This window comes from Hypanus sabinus, chromosome 17, assembly GCF_030144855.1.
Source record: "Hypanus sabinus isolate sHypSab1 chromosome 17, sHypSab1.hap1, whole genome shotgun sequence".
Taxonomy (NCBI): Eukaryota; Metazoa; Chordata; class Chondrichthyes; order Myliobatiformes; family Dasyatidae; genus Hypanus; species Hypanus sabinus.
In genome coordinates, this window is record NC_082722.1 from 32,937,251 (window position 1) to 32,954,516 (window position 17,266).

The window sequence follows — 17,266 nt, forward strand, 5'->3', positions numbered from 1 at the left end:
ATAACAAAACCTGATTTTGAATTTAATTCTGGAATCCCATTTCACATCTGACAGGATGTGAAACTTAAATTTTGCTTTATCTTAGGATGCAAGTACATGACCTGGAGTAAGCAGGAAATGGTATAATGATGTTGTAAGGCTTGGCCTAGCTTAATTCCTATCTCTCATCAAGTTGCAATGCAGGATCTAGCAGAAGCTAGATTTAAAATATCAGTAGATCTGTACCAGGATTTTATATAAAGAAGATAGTAAAACTCATCCTTTATTTTGTTATTTACCACATTTTAGGTCAGCGAGAAGAATTATAGTCATGTGATCACTTTCATGTTACCATATAGTAACACTTCATTGAAATCCATTCTAATTGCTCAAAATAACCTAGTTTAAAAACAAACAGGAAAAAGAACCTTAAATCTACAATCAATTTGCATGACAGTCTAGATAATGCTTTTTTCTTAAACTCTTCTCTACTGATTTCTTTATTGATCTTTGACTTAGTTTGGCAGTAATGACATTGTTTCTTAATTTCTAGTTCAATTTTGGCATTATTTTATTTTTAAAACAACTGAATACACAGGGCTGGCAGTGTATTTGATCACTTATATTCCATTCTTCAGAGAACCAGCAGTTTCTGACCCCTTAAAATTGTCCACTTCTCTGCAAGCTGTGCACTTTTACATTTTTTGGAATATGAAAGTAGCAATCAGGGAAGGTTGCAGCATAAAATTTTGACAAAATGTTCACCACTGCACTTGCAAAAGATCATTTTGTGTCATCAGCCAATCCTAAAATGAATAAATTACTTATGTAAGTCTCTTGCCAAGTTTTTTTTGCATCAAAGTTATTAAACATCTTTCAAGCTTTTCAAACATCTTGATCAAATCTCCTTTCAACATTTTTTTCTCCTGAGAAGTTTTCACAATACAAATTTTATATTAAGGCAAGCTTGGTTTGCACAGTAGTTTATAATCTTACCTCAACTTCCACCTTTGAGTAAGGTTGACATAATGTGAAGAACATAAGTCTGGTCCTGCAAAAGAACAAATGGCACAACTTGAAATACCAAACATTTCAGGTATGTCTTTCCTTGAGAAAAATTCTTCAAATACCTTTCTTTAAGATTTTCCTAAAAAATGGCAAAATCTGTTTTTTTGTATGTTGTATGAGAACCATCAATATTACAGTCAAAACAAATCACTGGTTAAAAACAATACACTATCTGATGCATATTTGTTGTCATGTTCTTCTGAAGTACTGGACTGACAACCAAAAACCACCTCTGTCAATAAGGGAAACCAAATAAAGTTTCTGGAAAAGAACATGTGTTAACAAGAAAGAAACCTCTAACAAATCCCTGGTAATGAACACTTTGCATTACCAAATAGTTGCAAACTAGGAATCCACTTAGCATTTTTACTTCAACCTAAGAAACCAACAGTGGATCATTCAATTGGTTCTCTAATTAGCTTGACACGACTTTTTAAACTCTATTTAGAGGGCACAACTGTGTTCAGGGTATTTTTTAGCAACAGAACTAAATTTACCTATTCCTAATTCAAAAACTCTAGAAATCCTAAGTAATGGCAGAAAATAGTACAAATAGCGAGTAATCAGCATTTCAGGAGAAAATAAGAATGAATACTTTTTCTTGATGACTTCCTACGAAATCCAGTTCTGATAAACTGGTCCTAAGTTCTGATGGAAAAGTCAGAAACCTGAAATGTTAATTTTTTGTTCTCAAGTACTGTATAATGTACAAAGTATTTTAGCATTTTGTAATTATACTTCATTAATATGAAACTGAAATTGTATCAAGTTGCTGGATGCACATAGGTCAAATTTTGGAATTTCTACCTAAGGAATATGAAGCTTTCTAAAGAAAGTAAGTACGCTTCAAATTGTTTTGATTTAAAGAGAAGTGCACCATTTTACATGAATGCTGACAATCACAGTACAATGATTTAGCACTTAAATGCTAAGGCTTTTAAAAAGAGCCATTTAATTAGTCCTACTTTATTGATCTTTTGCCTTAGCCCAGTAAAGCTCATCTGCAACTACTTATTCAATTAGCTTTTGAAAGATATTACGGAATCCGCTTCCAATACTTTTTGCAGGCAATGCATTTCAGATCATATAAATCTACTAAATAAAAATGTTTCTCCATATGCCCATTGACTGTTATATTAATTTATTTAAAGCTGTCCCTCTAGCTTAAACCAAAATTACCTTTATTCAGTTCATCATATTCCATCAAGGCTTCCATCATCTCTCTCAAAACTATCTTTAATTTTCTCCAATCATTGGCAGAAAGCTGCAGATTCTGGGGTTTTTCCGTGATTACTGGAAAAACACACAGGAGTAACCACCCTCCATCCACTGTACTTTTTCATTACTCTACATAGGTGAAGTATTTTATCCCTGATATAATTCTAAAAAATCTCTACATTCTCTACAAAATCTTGTCATTGCTTCTGGCAATCTTATTTTTAACTGTGGCTTCAACTTTGCACCTATGATGAAATTATTTAATCTATTATCCTAAATTAGTGACAGACAAAGACTTTTTTGCTGAAAGACTAGCTAGAAACAACTGAATTCCTCACCAGGGAGCTAAATAAATTTGTTAGTGAGTCCTTTAATAGTTTGCATGTGACAAAGATAATTCTGTACTGGAAGTCTTAACTGAAACATTTTCCTATAAGCAGAGAGGAAAAAAAAACAAGTATTTTTAATTTGTCATTATATACCACTGATGGTATAAAAATGTAGCAGCTGATTTTAATGCTACTTTGTGTTCCTTATTCTAGGGAATCTTCTCAAACATTTCAAAAAAAATCTTAAATTTGCTCCAAATGTGCAAAACAGGACGGACTTCAGGCAACTTAAATATTTTGGCAACTGAAGACGGCAGAAATATTTCATTTTATGGAATGGAAAATGTTTTCAATAACAGTATCTCAACACTGAAGTATAAATTAGGAGACTGTGGCAACACCATTTCCTTTATGTTGCTACTAGTTTACAAGAATTTATTTAGTCATTAATTTGACTATCAATTTATTTTTGAAAAGCAATCAAATTATATTGTAATGTTTTATATGATTCATTCAAGGTAGCATGGTAATTTCAATAGCAATGCTACGTACCTATAGATTTCACTTTACATCACAATCTTGAAGTGGCAAGATGGCACCAACATGACTAACAGCGACATCCTGCGGACAGTTCACAAAGCTACTTCTTCATCTTTTAAATATACTTCTACTATTGATCTGTGTGCAATTTGACCCTATAATTTACATTTTGATAAGGTGTTTTTGGGCTCATCAGGCGCTTTTTCGGTCTCCGAGGGAATTTGACATAATTGAGAGAGAGGTTGAGAATGGAATGTGCCCAATGGCAGAGAGCAAATTCATGATTGGCTCCAATGCTCAACCAACTTAGGTAATGGTGGAGGAAGGGAAGCTCCTTTCAGTGACGGTGGAGGAAGAGGAGCCCCATCTCCTCCCTCTGGTGCTCCTCCCACCTTTTCTTTCTTCCATGGCCTTCTGTCTTCTCCAATCAGATTCCTCCTTCTCCAGCTCTGTATCTCTTTCACCAATCAACTTCCCAACTCTTTACTTCATCCCTTCCCCTCCTGGTTTCACCCATCACCTTTTGTTTTCCTTTCTCCTCCACCACCTTTAAAATCTACTCATCATTTTTTTCTCCCGTCCTGCCAAAGTGTTACAGCCCGAAATGTCAACTGTACTTTTTTCCATGGATGCTGCCTGGCCTGCTGAGTTCCTCCAGCATTTTGTGTGCATTACCTGATATCCTGTGTGTCTAATATTTTGTACTCAAATCCCCTTGGTCTGGCTACCCATTTCTGACCATTTAAGAGTTCTGCCAGTTGAGCTGCAACTAAGTAATTGCATACTGTTGAGTATCAGGGGGGCGGGGGGAGAAACAGATCGCCAGAAGGTGTCCTTGCGTTCAGTAAAGATTTTTTGCAGTTATCAACCAGTCTCCTCTAAGTCATAGTTACCATGCCCTTCTTCCTTAGTTGACAGAGCCCGTGACCACATTTTCTGCATCCCACTTTCCTCCAGCTAAAGAAAGCATTGCCCTCTTTCTCACATTCCAACTCATCAGCCTCAGTATTCTTAGGGTGATCCCTTGCAATTTTAGCCGCCTTGAACAAGATTCCACCAACAAATGGATCTTCCTCTCCTTTCCTCCTATAGTATTCCTTTGTGACCCATAGTCTATTCTTCCATTGTCAATATTCTTTCCCTCTACAATTTCCCATGCAGCTACAGGAGATACAACAGCTGTTAATGTACATCATGCCTTCCTAGAAGCTATGAACCTAAACAGATGAAACAGAGATTACACAGAGGTTTACTACAAAGGAACAGACCCTTTGGCTCACAATGATGTGCCTAATTACACTAGTATTCAAATGCCCAACTAAACTAATCCCTCCTGCCTACAGAATGTCACTATCCTTCCACTCCCTGTGCCCAAGAGCCTCTTAAATGCCTCTAACATGTTTCCCTCCAGCACAAGCCCAGAGAGCACATTCGAGGAATTCCCCACTATGTGTAGTTGGCTCACCTCCTTTCGAACTTTACCTTTCCCCCCACCACCCTGCACCAACTTTAAGTGCATGCCTTCTGGGATATTCTTCATTTAAACTGGAGAAACCACAGATTAGGCAATCATATTATTCAGTCCAAATTGGCTTCTAGTTACATGTCATTTTAATTCTCCAGCCTACTCCTGCCTATCTCCATCCTATCACCTCATCTTCTGCCTCCATACTCCACATCCTTTAGGACACAATATTGTAGTTGACAATTTCAGAAGTGTTGTTTTTGCTTTATCAGAATTACTTGTTTTGCTGCAAAGTTATTGCTCAGTAATATTAACTCAGCTTTTTTTCTAACCACGGGCAATAGCTAACCATCTGAACATTTCTAACATTTTGTTTGGTATCAGTTCTCTCTAACAGCTTCACCCTGTACGTCACAGCTTTTACACATCCTTTTATTTGTCTTCTCTCTATAACTTCTCCAAACTATATTTGACCAAAGCAATCCTAACCACAGTCAGCACATACAAAATGCTGGGGGAACACAGCAGGCCAGGCAGCATCTATAGGGAGAAGCACTGTCGACGTTTTGGGCCGAACCGAAACATCGATGGTGCTTCTCCCTCTAGATGCTGCCTGGCCTGCTGCATTCCAGAAGCATTTTGTGTGTGTTGCTTGAATTTCCAGCATCTGCAGATTTCCTTGTGTTTGCTAACCTCAGTCAGAAACATTTTCTTTTCTTTCTAACCATTCTTCCTCTATCACCTTAAACTACCTCATTTTTCTCTTAAAATACAAGATTCTAAAGATGCTGCATATCGAGAGCAACACACACAAAATGCTGAAGGAACTCAGCAGGATAAGCAGCATCTGTGGAAATGATGCTTGACATTCGATGTTTGACATTTCGAGCCGATTCCTGATGAAGGGTCTTACCCTGAACCAGTGACTGTTTATTCTTTTCGAGAGATGCTTATTTTTCTTTCCAACTGTTCTGATAAAGGAAATCTAATGCAAAAACAAAAAAAAATTAGAAGCATTCCATAGGTCAGACAGCTTCTATGGCAAGAGAAGTAATGAAGCTTTCAAATCTGGAAACCTTTATTGAGACTGGTAAAGAGGGAAAAAGTTAGTTTTCAGTCTAAGGAGAAGATGGGTGGAATAATGGCAGTATCTCTGATAGAATTAATCCAAATGGGCATGGTTACAAAAGTAGCTAGCTGCTTTGCCTGTGACTGTTTTTTTGAACTAAAAGCATCTGATTTGACTTTCAGATCACACTGATATTGCAACCTCTTCAAAAGAGCAACATTTATACTGCTGCTCGGACAACAAACCGGAGGAAATCAGTAGGTTGGGCAGCATCTGTGGAAACAAGCAATCAACGTTTCGGGCCAAGACTCTTCGTCAGGACTTAAGTGGGGGGTGCAGGGGCACCATAAAGAAGGTGGGGGGAGGGTGGGAAGAAGAAGGCTGGTAGGTGCCAGGTGAAAAACCAGTAAGAGGAAAGATCGAGGGGTGGGGGAGGGGAAGCAGGGAGGGGATAGGAGGATAGGTGAAGGAGGAATGTAAGGGGAAAGCATTATGGGTAGTAGAAGAAGGCAGAATCATGAGAGAGGTGACAAGCAGCTGGAGGAGGAGGCAGAGTGAAACTGGGATGGGGGAAGGGAGGGGTAGGGAATTACCATAAGTTGGAGAATTCAATATTCATGCCAAGGGGCTGGAGACTAACCGGACAGTATGAGGTGTTGCTATTCCAACTGGAGTTTGGCCTCATCATGGCACTAGAGGAGGCCATGTATGGACATATCCAACTGGGAATGTGAAGCAGAGTTGAAGTGGGTGGCAACCAGGAGATCCTGTCGTTTGTGGCGGATGGAGCGGAGGTGCTCAATGAAGTGGTACCCCAATCTGCATCAGGTCTCACCGATACAGAGGAGATGCAATAGATGACCATCACAGACTCACAAGTGAAGTGTTGCCTCACCTGGAAGGACTGTTTGGGGCCCTGAATGGCAGTAAGAGAGGAGATGTAGGGACAGTCTAGCACTTACGCTTGCAGGGATAAGTGCCAGGTAGGAGATCTGTGGGACGCAGATTGGGGGACCGCTTCATCGAGCACCTCCGCTCCGTCCGCCACAACAGACAGGATGTCCCTGTTGCCACCCACTTCAAATCTGCTTCACATTCCCATTTGGATATGTCCATACATGGCCTCCTCTACTGCCATGATGAGGCCAAACTCAGGTTGGAGGAGCAACTCCTCGTGTGCTGTCCAGGTAGTCTCCAGCCCCTTGGCATGAACATTGAATTTTCCAACTTTCGATAATTCCCTCCCCATCCCTTCCCCCAACCTAGTTTCACTCTGCCTCCTCCTCCAGCTGCCTATCACCTCTCTCATGATTCAGCCTTCTTCTACTACCCATAGTGCTTTCCCCTTACAGTCCTTCTTCACCTTTCCTGCCTATCCCTTCCCCCACCCCTTGATCTTTCCTCTTACTGGTTTTTCACCTGGCATCTACCAGCCTTCTCCTTCTCACCCTCCCCCCACCTTCTTTATAGGGCCCCTGCCCCTCCCTCTTCAGTCCTGAAGAAGGGTCTCGGCCCGAAACGTTGATTGCTCGTTTCCATGGATGCTGCCCGACCTACTGAGTTCCTCCAGCTTGTTGTACGTGTTGCTTTGACCCCAGCATCTGCGGTGTACTAAATGTTTATATTGCTGCTCCTTGTTGTTTCTCTCAGATTGGATCACATTATATTTTTGACATAAAATTGCATTTACCATATGTTACTATGGTAATTTAAATTCAGAGGCATATCTTACAATTACTAAATATTTAGGATAAATACCTCAATACCACCTCTGCATTTCACTTAGAGTGAGGTGGAATATTTATTAGTGCAATGCAAAAAAAGCTAAATATCCCTTTTTTTAAAAAAAGGCAAAAACCACAAATGAAAACCCTCGCCTTTAATTTCAACAGGAAATAATTTGAGCCTTCCGGTTGTATGGCACTTCCTTTGCTGTTAGGAAATCTTAAAACAGGACACTGATATATGCTTTAAATCACTAGAATAAAGAATAGATATATAAAACCATTTTAGTTGCACTTTCTTCCTTGTTAATTAAATCTGTAATTTTACAAGTACACATTTCATGCTTTCTTAACCCTAAAATAAGGTCACATCAAATGCAGCTCTGTAAAATACTAACTAGCAATGTGAACATTGTTATCTCCAAATCATGTTTTGCTACCTTTCAAAACTAGCTGTTTTGTACAGGCCAAAATCAGAAAGATTTTGAATGAGTAATACATATATTTATACACTATGATTGTGAACTTGAAGCCTCTACTCAAAAAACTATTTAGAAAGTTAGAATTAAACAGATATGTTGATCTTAAATAAGGTATATGCAAATGTAGGCTGCACTGTTATCACCCAATCTGCTATTGAGAGATTTTATGATAGAGATGTTCTGAAGAACAAATACATCTTACAATGTTAAGATGTAGAATATGATAGTGGCATTCGGGGATAATTATTAATCTCAGTAAAGCTATGACTCAAAATAAGAAACCAAATACTTGCTAAAAGAGAACAGAACACAAACTACAATTAGTGAATGAGTCAACTCAAAATCTTACAGGTATCACAAGAAGATAATTTCTAATCTGGATACATTAAGAAAAATAACTTGTTACTAGCCAGCAACTGCTGCCCAGTTGTAGCTGAGCTGATTGAATGCCTAATACTTATCAGCTTTTTAGAAACATATTTCCTTTATTTTATTGGTATTATTTCATCATTGTAGAAACACCTCACCTTTAACCAAAAATCAACTTTTGCCTTCCTTTTCTCCAAGAGTTGAAACAGTTTAACAACCCAACGATTTAACTTCAAGTATCTCATATTTCCTGTAATTTTCTCTCTCTTTCTAATTCCTGTCTTCCCCACACTCAATTTCATTCCACTTTGATGTCCATTGACTTCAGTTTTACCAGAGCCCCGAAATGCCACACTCAGTCAAATACTGCTGATGTCAAAGGGTAGTCATTCTCATAGTCCCTGTGGTTGATTTTGGAACAAAATTGTGATGTGGTCCAGTGCTCAATGGTCCTGGGAAAATCGAGCATTGGTAAATACTATCATTGCTACTTCATGAGAAGTAAATTATTAGTAAATGCCATAAGTGCTATTTGATAGCACTGTTGATGACAACTTCCTTTACTTTGCTATTGACTGAGAGTAAATGGATTTGGCATTTGTTCTACTTTTCTGTGAATGGACATTTTAAGTCAATGTCAAATAGGCGCATGTTTGTATCTGTACTGGAAAAGTTTGGCTAGAGGCACAGTTCATTCCGGAGCACAGGTCTTCAGTAATGCTTCTGGGATATTGTCTGGTTTTGTTTTCTTTGCCGTATCGAGTGCTCTTAGCCTTTTCTTGATATCATTAGAAGTGAAATGGATTGGCTAGAATCTTCTGGCAACTTCAATGGGAAGCAGAGTTGTATCATCTATTCCGCACCTTAAGCTGAACATGGTTGAAAATGCTTCTGCCTTACCGTCAGCATCTACATTCTGGCTATGGCCCTTTTTGAGGATGTTAAGACTCTAAGAAAATAAGATATGGGAGCAGAATCATTTCATCATGGCTGATTCATTTCCCAATCAGCCCTAATTTCCTGCCTTCTCCACGTAACCCTTTGTCCTTGAATAATCAGCAATCTATCAAATATATATTTACATCTCGAATAACTTGCCTAAGGCAACAAATTCCACAGAGATTCCCCTCATTCTTCCGAATTCCACTGAGTACATGCACAGAACCATCAGATGCTCCTCATGAAATAACCGTTTTATTCCCAGAATCAATCCCGTGAACCTCAGTTGAACCCTCTCCGATGTCAGCACATCGTTCCTTAGATAAGGGTCCCAAAACTGCTTTACAATACTCAAAGTGAGGCCTTATTAGTGCCTTACAAAGCCTCAATATTACATCTGTTCTTTTATATTCTAGTCCTCTTGAAATGAATGCTAACATCGTGGTTACTGTCCTCACCACTGTCTTAACCTGCAAATTAACTTTCAGTGAATCCTGTATGAGGTCTCCTAAGTCCTTTAGTACCTCAGATTTCTGAATTTTCTCTCAATTTAGAAAATAGTCTATACTTATAGTTCTTGTACCAAAGTACAGGACCATACACCATACAAGACCATACATATTGACCATATACTGTATTTCATCTGCCACTCCTTTGCCCATTCTCCTAATCTGTTCAAGTCCTTCTGCAATCTCACTGCTTCAGCATTACCTGCCCCTCCACCTATCTTCATATCGTTGGCAAACGTGACCACAAAGCCATCAATTCCGTCATCCAAATCACTGACATAATGTTAAAAGCAGTCCCAACACTTACCCCTGTGGAACACCACTAGTCACTGGCAGCCGAATAGAAAAGACTCCCTTTATTCCCACTCTTTACTTCCTGCCAATCAATCAATGATCTATCCATGCTGGTATCTTTCCTGTAATACCATGGGATCTTAACTTGTTAAGCAGCTTCGTGGAAAGGCCTTCTGAAAATCCACGTACAGATTTTTGTTCTTGGAGCATTGTCCTGGAACTTGTTTAAATGTTTAGATGCAATGGCTGTAGCACTTTGACCTCATTTGCTTGATGGTGACTCTTAGCTCTCTTTGGTGCATGATGTTTAGCACATGTATAGTCCTAGTTTCAGTAGGCTGCTATCTCTGCTTTTTTTTAGATTACTTGATGCTGCTCCTTGCATGATATCATACTAAAGGACCAGTATAATTGAGTGTTTGATGTTCAGCATGGTCTCTATGGGTAAAAGGGCTTTTCCATGCTGTATCACTCCATGACTCTGACTCAAGAAACCAAACCTGTAGCCCATCAGATCCATGCCAGCCATCAAATGCACATTTACACTTTCCTACATTCCCATTAACACACCTACAAACAACAATCAATTTCCTATGTCATTGGAAAGTGGAACACACAAAAGAAACCCACCGTTACGGAGAATGTAGAAACTTCACACAGATAGTACCAGAAGAATCTGGGTTTCTGAAGCTCCAAAGGAGGTTGTCCTCCATTTGAAGATAGCATAGCATTATGTCTATCTTGTGCAGGAAATATTTGCAGCATTATCAAGTAATGAATGATCCATCATAGATAAGGAAGTTTTTGCAACATGTTGATTCACTCACCTCTTGCAGCAGACTTTTCAGGACTCAACCAGCACTGGCTGCAGTGAAATTACCAAGCCACTCAATGATGGACACTGGAGCCCCCACTACTCACTGTGTACATTCTGTGCCCGTACTAATTTCCATACTTGGTTCTAAGTGTTATTCAGCATAGGAAAGTATTGATTCATCACTTGTACAAGATAATCAAGAGGTTTCCTTGTCTATGTTTAACATGATGCCATAAGATTTCATAGAGTCTTCAGTGGACCTATAAGCTACTTTCTTGCACCTGTACACAAATCTGACATCATCGCAGGCAAGTCTGCCCAGTTGTTGGTACTTAGGGATTTTGACGGAGGAGGCTGGTACATCTTATGTAAGGGGTGATTCTGCAAGTATGATTCAGGTAGGCTGTTTCTTCTCTAGTCAGTGTGATATTGCACCCAAACTTTATACCAGTCCACATGTTCATGAGGATCACTTCCCAAAGACATCTAGATTGAGAATAACTTTGTGTCTTACACAAGTACCTAGCTTGATTCCAGGTGGTGCATACTACCTTTCTTCTTCTCTGTCTGAACACATCAGTAACATACAAATAGGTGGCTTGCCAGGCTTCAGCAAGCATTCAATGACATGGGTTAGGTATGGTTTGGAATCACAAGTAGTCTACACTCCTTTGGTGAAGGATATTAATGTACCAGAGAGTGAGTTGCTTTCATGGCCATCCTTGCTCAGATTAGTTAGTGTTCCTTTGAGTTCCAAATTCCTGATTATTAAACTCAGTCTGAGTTCCAGAGCTGCCATGGTGGAATTTGAACTTTGAATTCCAGACCCCAGGATTACTGATTACTGGTCTGATAACTTAACTACTATGTCCTGTATATATTGTATTTTAGGAATTTGTTCAATATTCAAAGCCACATATGTCCACCATTATCAATAAATGGTGATTTCATAATAATTGTTGAAAAATTAAAACTAATAAAGGGACTCTCTAAGAATAGGGTTAGAGGGTTGAATAATCCAGTCCTGAGCACAGAGGCCTCATGTTGTAAAGCACATATGTTCTATAAAATCACTTTTTAAGTTGGGTACAATCAACAACCCAAATCACTGTGCTAAACTGTGCTTCATATAGCTCCTTTCTGTCTTGTTTTTATTAGAAAATTAATTTCTGAATAAACTTGAGGTTGGTTTATCAGCCATTATCCAGTTTTTTAAATACTGCTATATTAATTTATACAAAAAAAACTTACACACTGTGTCCTTGCCAAGTCCAAGTAACTGTATCCTGCAGAAAAATATTTTGCATAATTTATTTTGAAATCTCAGATTAAGCATTTCTAAATAGCAAATTAATTGCACATATTTTAATCTTTGTGTTAAGGTTTTTGTAGAAAAAAGTTCAAATTCAAGTTTATTGTCATTCAACTGTACACATGTATACCACCACACTAAACAATGTTCCTCCAGAGCAAGGTGCACAACATGGTACATATAACATACACGCACATAATATTACCACAAATAAATTAACACATAATAAGGTGCATTTACAATGCAAGTTAAAAAGAATACTGTATAGTGCTACTGGCGCTTCATACGTGATGAGACCTGGGTGGTAGCAGGGAGTTGAGTAGTCTCATGACCTAGGAGTATGAAACTACTTCCTACTCTAATAGTCCTTATCTTAAAGCTACAGTACCTCCTGCTTGATGGTTGGGGGTCAAAGAGATTGTCGGTCAGACAGGAGGTATAACTGATTATGCAAAGTTACTGATAAATATCTCTGATGGGTGGAAGAGACAACCCAATGTTCCTCTCAGCTGACCTCACTATCCTTTGTCGGGTCTTGTGGACAGACACCTTGCAATTCTCATACCAGACAGTGAGGCAGCTGATCGGGACATTCTCAGTGGTGATCCTGCAAAAATTGGTTAGAATGTGGAGCGGGGAGACTTGCTCGCCTCAGTCTTTTCATTAAGTGGAGGTAAGCTTCTTTCTCCTGAACAGATATGTTCAAGATGTAACTGATGGAAAATTTAATAAATACAAAAAATATAAATTAGTCTTCATTGCCAATGCCATTTTTGTCTAAAATTGTCTTTATTTTTTTCATAATGAGAGAAGTTTAGCATTAAACTGAAATGCCGTACTCACCTGAGAAGGTTTCTTGTGTTGACTGCCCCATGTGACACAGTTAGCAATGCATTGCCCAACATGAACATTATACAATAACCGAAACCCTTTGAGGAAGAACTGAGCTCATAAACAATTAATGCCCTGGATTCCCCAGTAGAACCAGGGTGGAGTTGGTCCTTCAATTAACACAAAGGTGACTTCAAATATTTATTTAAAATTAGCTCCATTGTTCAAGGCATAAGCCATTTGCAGGTCCAAAAAGGGGAAGGTTGCTTTGTACATGACCCCAGTTGTAGATTGGCATCATACACAGTATCAAAGATTCACACAGCCTAGAAACAAGCCCTTCAGCCACCACAATAATCCCATGTTTTTCTCTCCAATTCCCATCAGCTCCCCTCAGATTTCTACCTTTCACCAAAAGACCAGAGATATTTAACTATTAACTGTAGTGTCCTTAGCACATGGGAAGAAAGTGGAAAGCCCATAATAGGTTTCACTGTTTAAGTTATTGCATGCTTGTGAAAGGCAGAAATAACTGCAAACATTCAATCATTTTCACAGTTGGAAAAGCCAGGATAGGTGATATGACTTACTGAGCAGGCATTACCATTCTGTGGACAGGGTTATTTACAAATGGAGTGGATTTACAGACCTAGCAAATCTCTTTGAAGCTAGTTATCCAATGAAGTATGCATTTGGGGAAATTGCTTTCAAGAATGACAAAATAAAGCTCAAATATTTTTTTCCTCACATTATGACAAAATATATCCATACGCATTAACAACTCACCAGTCTATTTGGGTATCGAATAAGTACTGGCTGAACAGGAACTCCAGGAATAAAAGCCCCTGCAAACATACCAGAAACAGTTAGAATTCTAAAACTCAGTCAGACATTCACATTGACTCAAAATTGGAGTAAGTCAAACATGGTAACTGTTCACTTATTTTATACAGATTGAACACTGTAGTAAGATTTAAAGCTAAAGATGCAGAAATACACTTAAGGAAAAAATTAGGAGGACAAAGGTGGCCGTGGGATATCAATAACAAATAAGATTAAAGAGGATCTTAAAATATTCTTTAAGTATATTAACAGCAATAGTGTAGCTGGAGAGAGAGTAGGCCCCATTTAGGACCAATGTGTTAACCTTTGTGAAAAGCCACAGGAAACGAGCAGGATCTTAAATAGATTCTTCTGCTCTGTACTTTACTATAGCAAGCTACACAGAACTTAATGAAGGGAATGAAAAGTTAATGAAACTTTGGGAAGGGAATAGTTACCGTATATCCTAGAACACAAGAAGGAAGAAGTGGTATTGAAGATCATGAACAGACAGAAGTGGATATATCCCTGTGACATGGCCAGGTTCAGGAGGTTATGGGAAGCGAGGAAGAGATTACTAGGACTCGTCAGAGACTTTTGCCTTCTTTAGCCACAGATGAGAATGTTAGAATCGTTAGTGACTCCTTTATTTAAGAAAGGCACCGGGAATAAGCGAGGGAACAATATGCCGATGAGCCTTACTTCAGGTGGAGGGAAAGACACTGAAAAGGATTCTAAGAGATAGGAATTATTTGCAATTGGAAAGGCAAGGAATGATTAGGGATAGTCAGCATGGCTTTGTGTGTGAGAAATTATGTCTCACATACTGGAATGTGTTTTTTTTTTGAAGAAGTGACCAGGGGCATTGACAAGGGCAAAGTGGCAAGATTTGAATAACTAAGGATGCAGAAATACTCTTAAGGAAGAAGTTAGGTGAACGCTAGTAAGGCTTTTGAAAAGGTCCAGCATACGAGGCTGATCTGGAGTATTAGCACACAAGATCCCACAGGAGCTTAGTGGCAGGACGCAGAGCATGACCGAAGAGCATAAAACTCTGGAAGGTACAGATAGAGTAGTTATCTATGTCTCTTACCCATGGGAAGGAAGTGTAAAACTAGGGGGCAGAGCTTCAAGATGAGAGGGAGGAGGTTTAAAATGGATATATTTTTCATACAAAGAGTAAATTGATATGTAGAAATAGCTTCTGGAGATAGTGATGTAGGCAGGAACTGTATCATTAACTAAGAGGCATCTGGACAGATACTTAAATCAACAAGGCAAAAATGGTTTTAGAATTAATGAGGACATATTAATAAGATTAAAATTTATCAGCATGCTGGTCAGCATAGCTGTGGTGGGGCAAAGAGTCTGTTTCATGCTTAACAACTCTGTTAGCAAATATTATTGTCAGCAGCTTGATATCTTCACACAAACTTATGCAAAATGACCTCAGCCACCTTATCCAGCACAGATACCAAGGATACCACTCCCAAGGATGCCTCATCTCCATTCTGGCCAGGCGTTCCCACGTTTAGACATCTGTCATAGCTGCCATAACTTAGGCTGGTCACCTGCACTCAAATGCTGACTAATGTGACATAATTGCATTTAGCTTCCCTGTATTAGAAACTTACTGAGAGAATCTAGCATTCTCATTCTCATTTTGAGCCTTTATGTGGCAGCATAAGAAATAAGAGTAGGCAATTGGGTCTGTCAAGTCTGCTCTGCTGTTTAATATGATCATGGCTGATCTAGCCATGGACTCAGCTCCACCTACTTACCTTTTCCTCTGAACCCTTAATTTCCCTACTCTGTAAAAACCTAATTATGCCTTAAATATATTTAATGAGTATGAGGGTAAACTCTACTGTTTCCCTGGGCAGAGAATTCCACAGATTCACTGCTCTTGGAAAAGCAATTTCTCCTACTCTCCATCCAAAATCTATTTCCCCAAATCTTGAGTCTATGTCTCTTCGGCCTAGTCTCATTTACAAATAGAAACAACTTTACTGTCTCTTACTTATTCCTTTAAAGAAAGATTAAAAGAAATTATTACCAAGGCAGCTCATGAGCATTCCTCACCCTTTGAAATCATTAGAGAATAACTCCCTAAACTCAGCCTAATCCAGCACAGGTTTCCATGAGGAGTCCATCTTCCCATTTCCATGCCAGACTCAACAAGGAGGTCAGCACCGGAGTAGTCTGCAACCTGCCAAAAATATTTACTGCACCATTGAGAATGATGTATTTATGCAAAAATCTCAAACTAATTTCAAAGGGTATTACACAAGAAAATAATGGTGACCCTGATCTAACCCTTCATATTATCTATTTAACAAAAATTAATTTCAAGTTCAATTCAATTCATCAGAAAACTCAAGAAAAGTAATTCAGTATTTTTGGAATAGCATGTTCACATCATTTTATGAGAATTTTACTTTTCATCATGAAGTTAAACTATGGAAGTGAAAATAAGTTTAATTTATTCTTTAAATGGGCTTATCAACTAACTAGCTAAACCAATGTTGCAAAATTGCCTGAAATAACAACAGGTATGTTTAATTTCATTAAAATCTCTTCTACAATCTTCACTCAACTAAATAAGACAGAAATTGCCATGTTTTGATCATTTTCATTGATTTTTATACTCCAGTTTTCAAAGCTTCTTTGCAAAGTATGCATTTGAACTAAGAACAGGGGCACAAAAAATTCTATTACAAGACTTTACTCACCTGATTTGAAAGTGATGAGGCAGGTGCGATTTGTACAGGTCCCTTCTGGAAAGATCATAAGCTTGAAAGAGAAAGAGTGCAATTTCACAAAAAAGTCTTGATACTGCACTACATTCTTATAGAACTGATTGAACCTATGTAATCATAACTAGTTAGATCTGTTTCAAATACCTGGGGCCATTTCCCATTGGATGTTGCACGCTTTGTAATTGCATCAATAGTTTTCTTTCTGGAGTCTGTGTCATTGCGCGATACCAATACAGGTTGAACACAATGCAGAAAAGCTGAAACATAAAATGTTAATTCAAATTAGAGGCATTACCTGAAAAATAACTGATAATATAAAGGCAGGTAATATAAGATACTGTTCAAAATATTTCACATTAAAAAAAATAAAGTTGATTGATCCATTCTGTGAACCTCATTAATTCAGGCCTGGACATCCACTCGTTGTTTGTTTTAAATCCTGCCATACTCATAGGCAGCAGGTTTGCCATAAATTGCTGGAATTCAGTGCTATAAATTACTTTGCATACTGCAATGTGCATTTTCTTAAGAATGCTATTTTTTTTAACTTTGCTTTAATCAGGCTGGTTCTAAAGAACAGTTGTTTCAAAAATGATGTTTGTTGGGTATTTTAATCATCTTTCAAAACTGAAAGGAATTACTCAGAGATAAGAGTCAAAGTATGAAAAGAAATATTTTCCATTTAAAGTATCTAGACTGTGCATCAAGTAATTCTCATAGTATAAAATCTATCTTTTGTA

At 38.3% G+C, this 17,266-nt stretch overlaps 1 protein-coding gene across 1 annotated transcript in view; it reads right to left on the reverse strand.

The window, feature by feature from the left end:
• Positions 1 to 17,266, reverse strand: part of lpcat2 (lysophosphatidylcholine acyltransferase 2) — a 75,410-nt gene that overhangs the window by 38,480 nt on the left and 19,664 nt on the right. The window contains exons 4-8 of the mRNA XM_059992813.1: positions 16,671 to 16,783; positions 16,500 to 16,560; positions 13,732 to 13,790; positions 12,054 to 12,088; positions 976 to 1,030 (exon numbers count right to left, since the gene is read on the reverse strand). Coding sequence (XP_059848796.1) covers positions 976 to 1,030; positions 12,054 to 12,088; positions 13,732 to 13,790; positions 16,500 to 16,560; positions 16,671 to 16,783 — 323 coding nt within the window. The remainder of the gene's footprint in view (positions 1 to 975; positions 1,031 to 12,053; positions 12,089 to 13,731; positions 13,791 to 16,499; positions 16,561 to 16,670; positions 16,784 to 17,266) is intronic.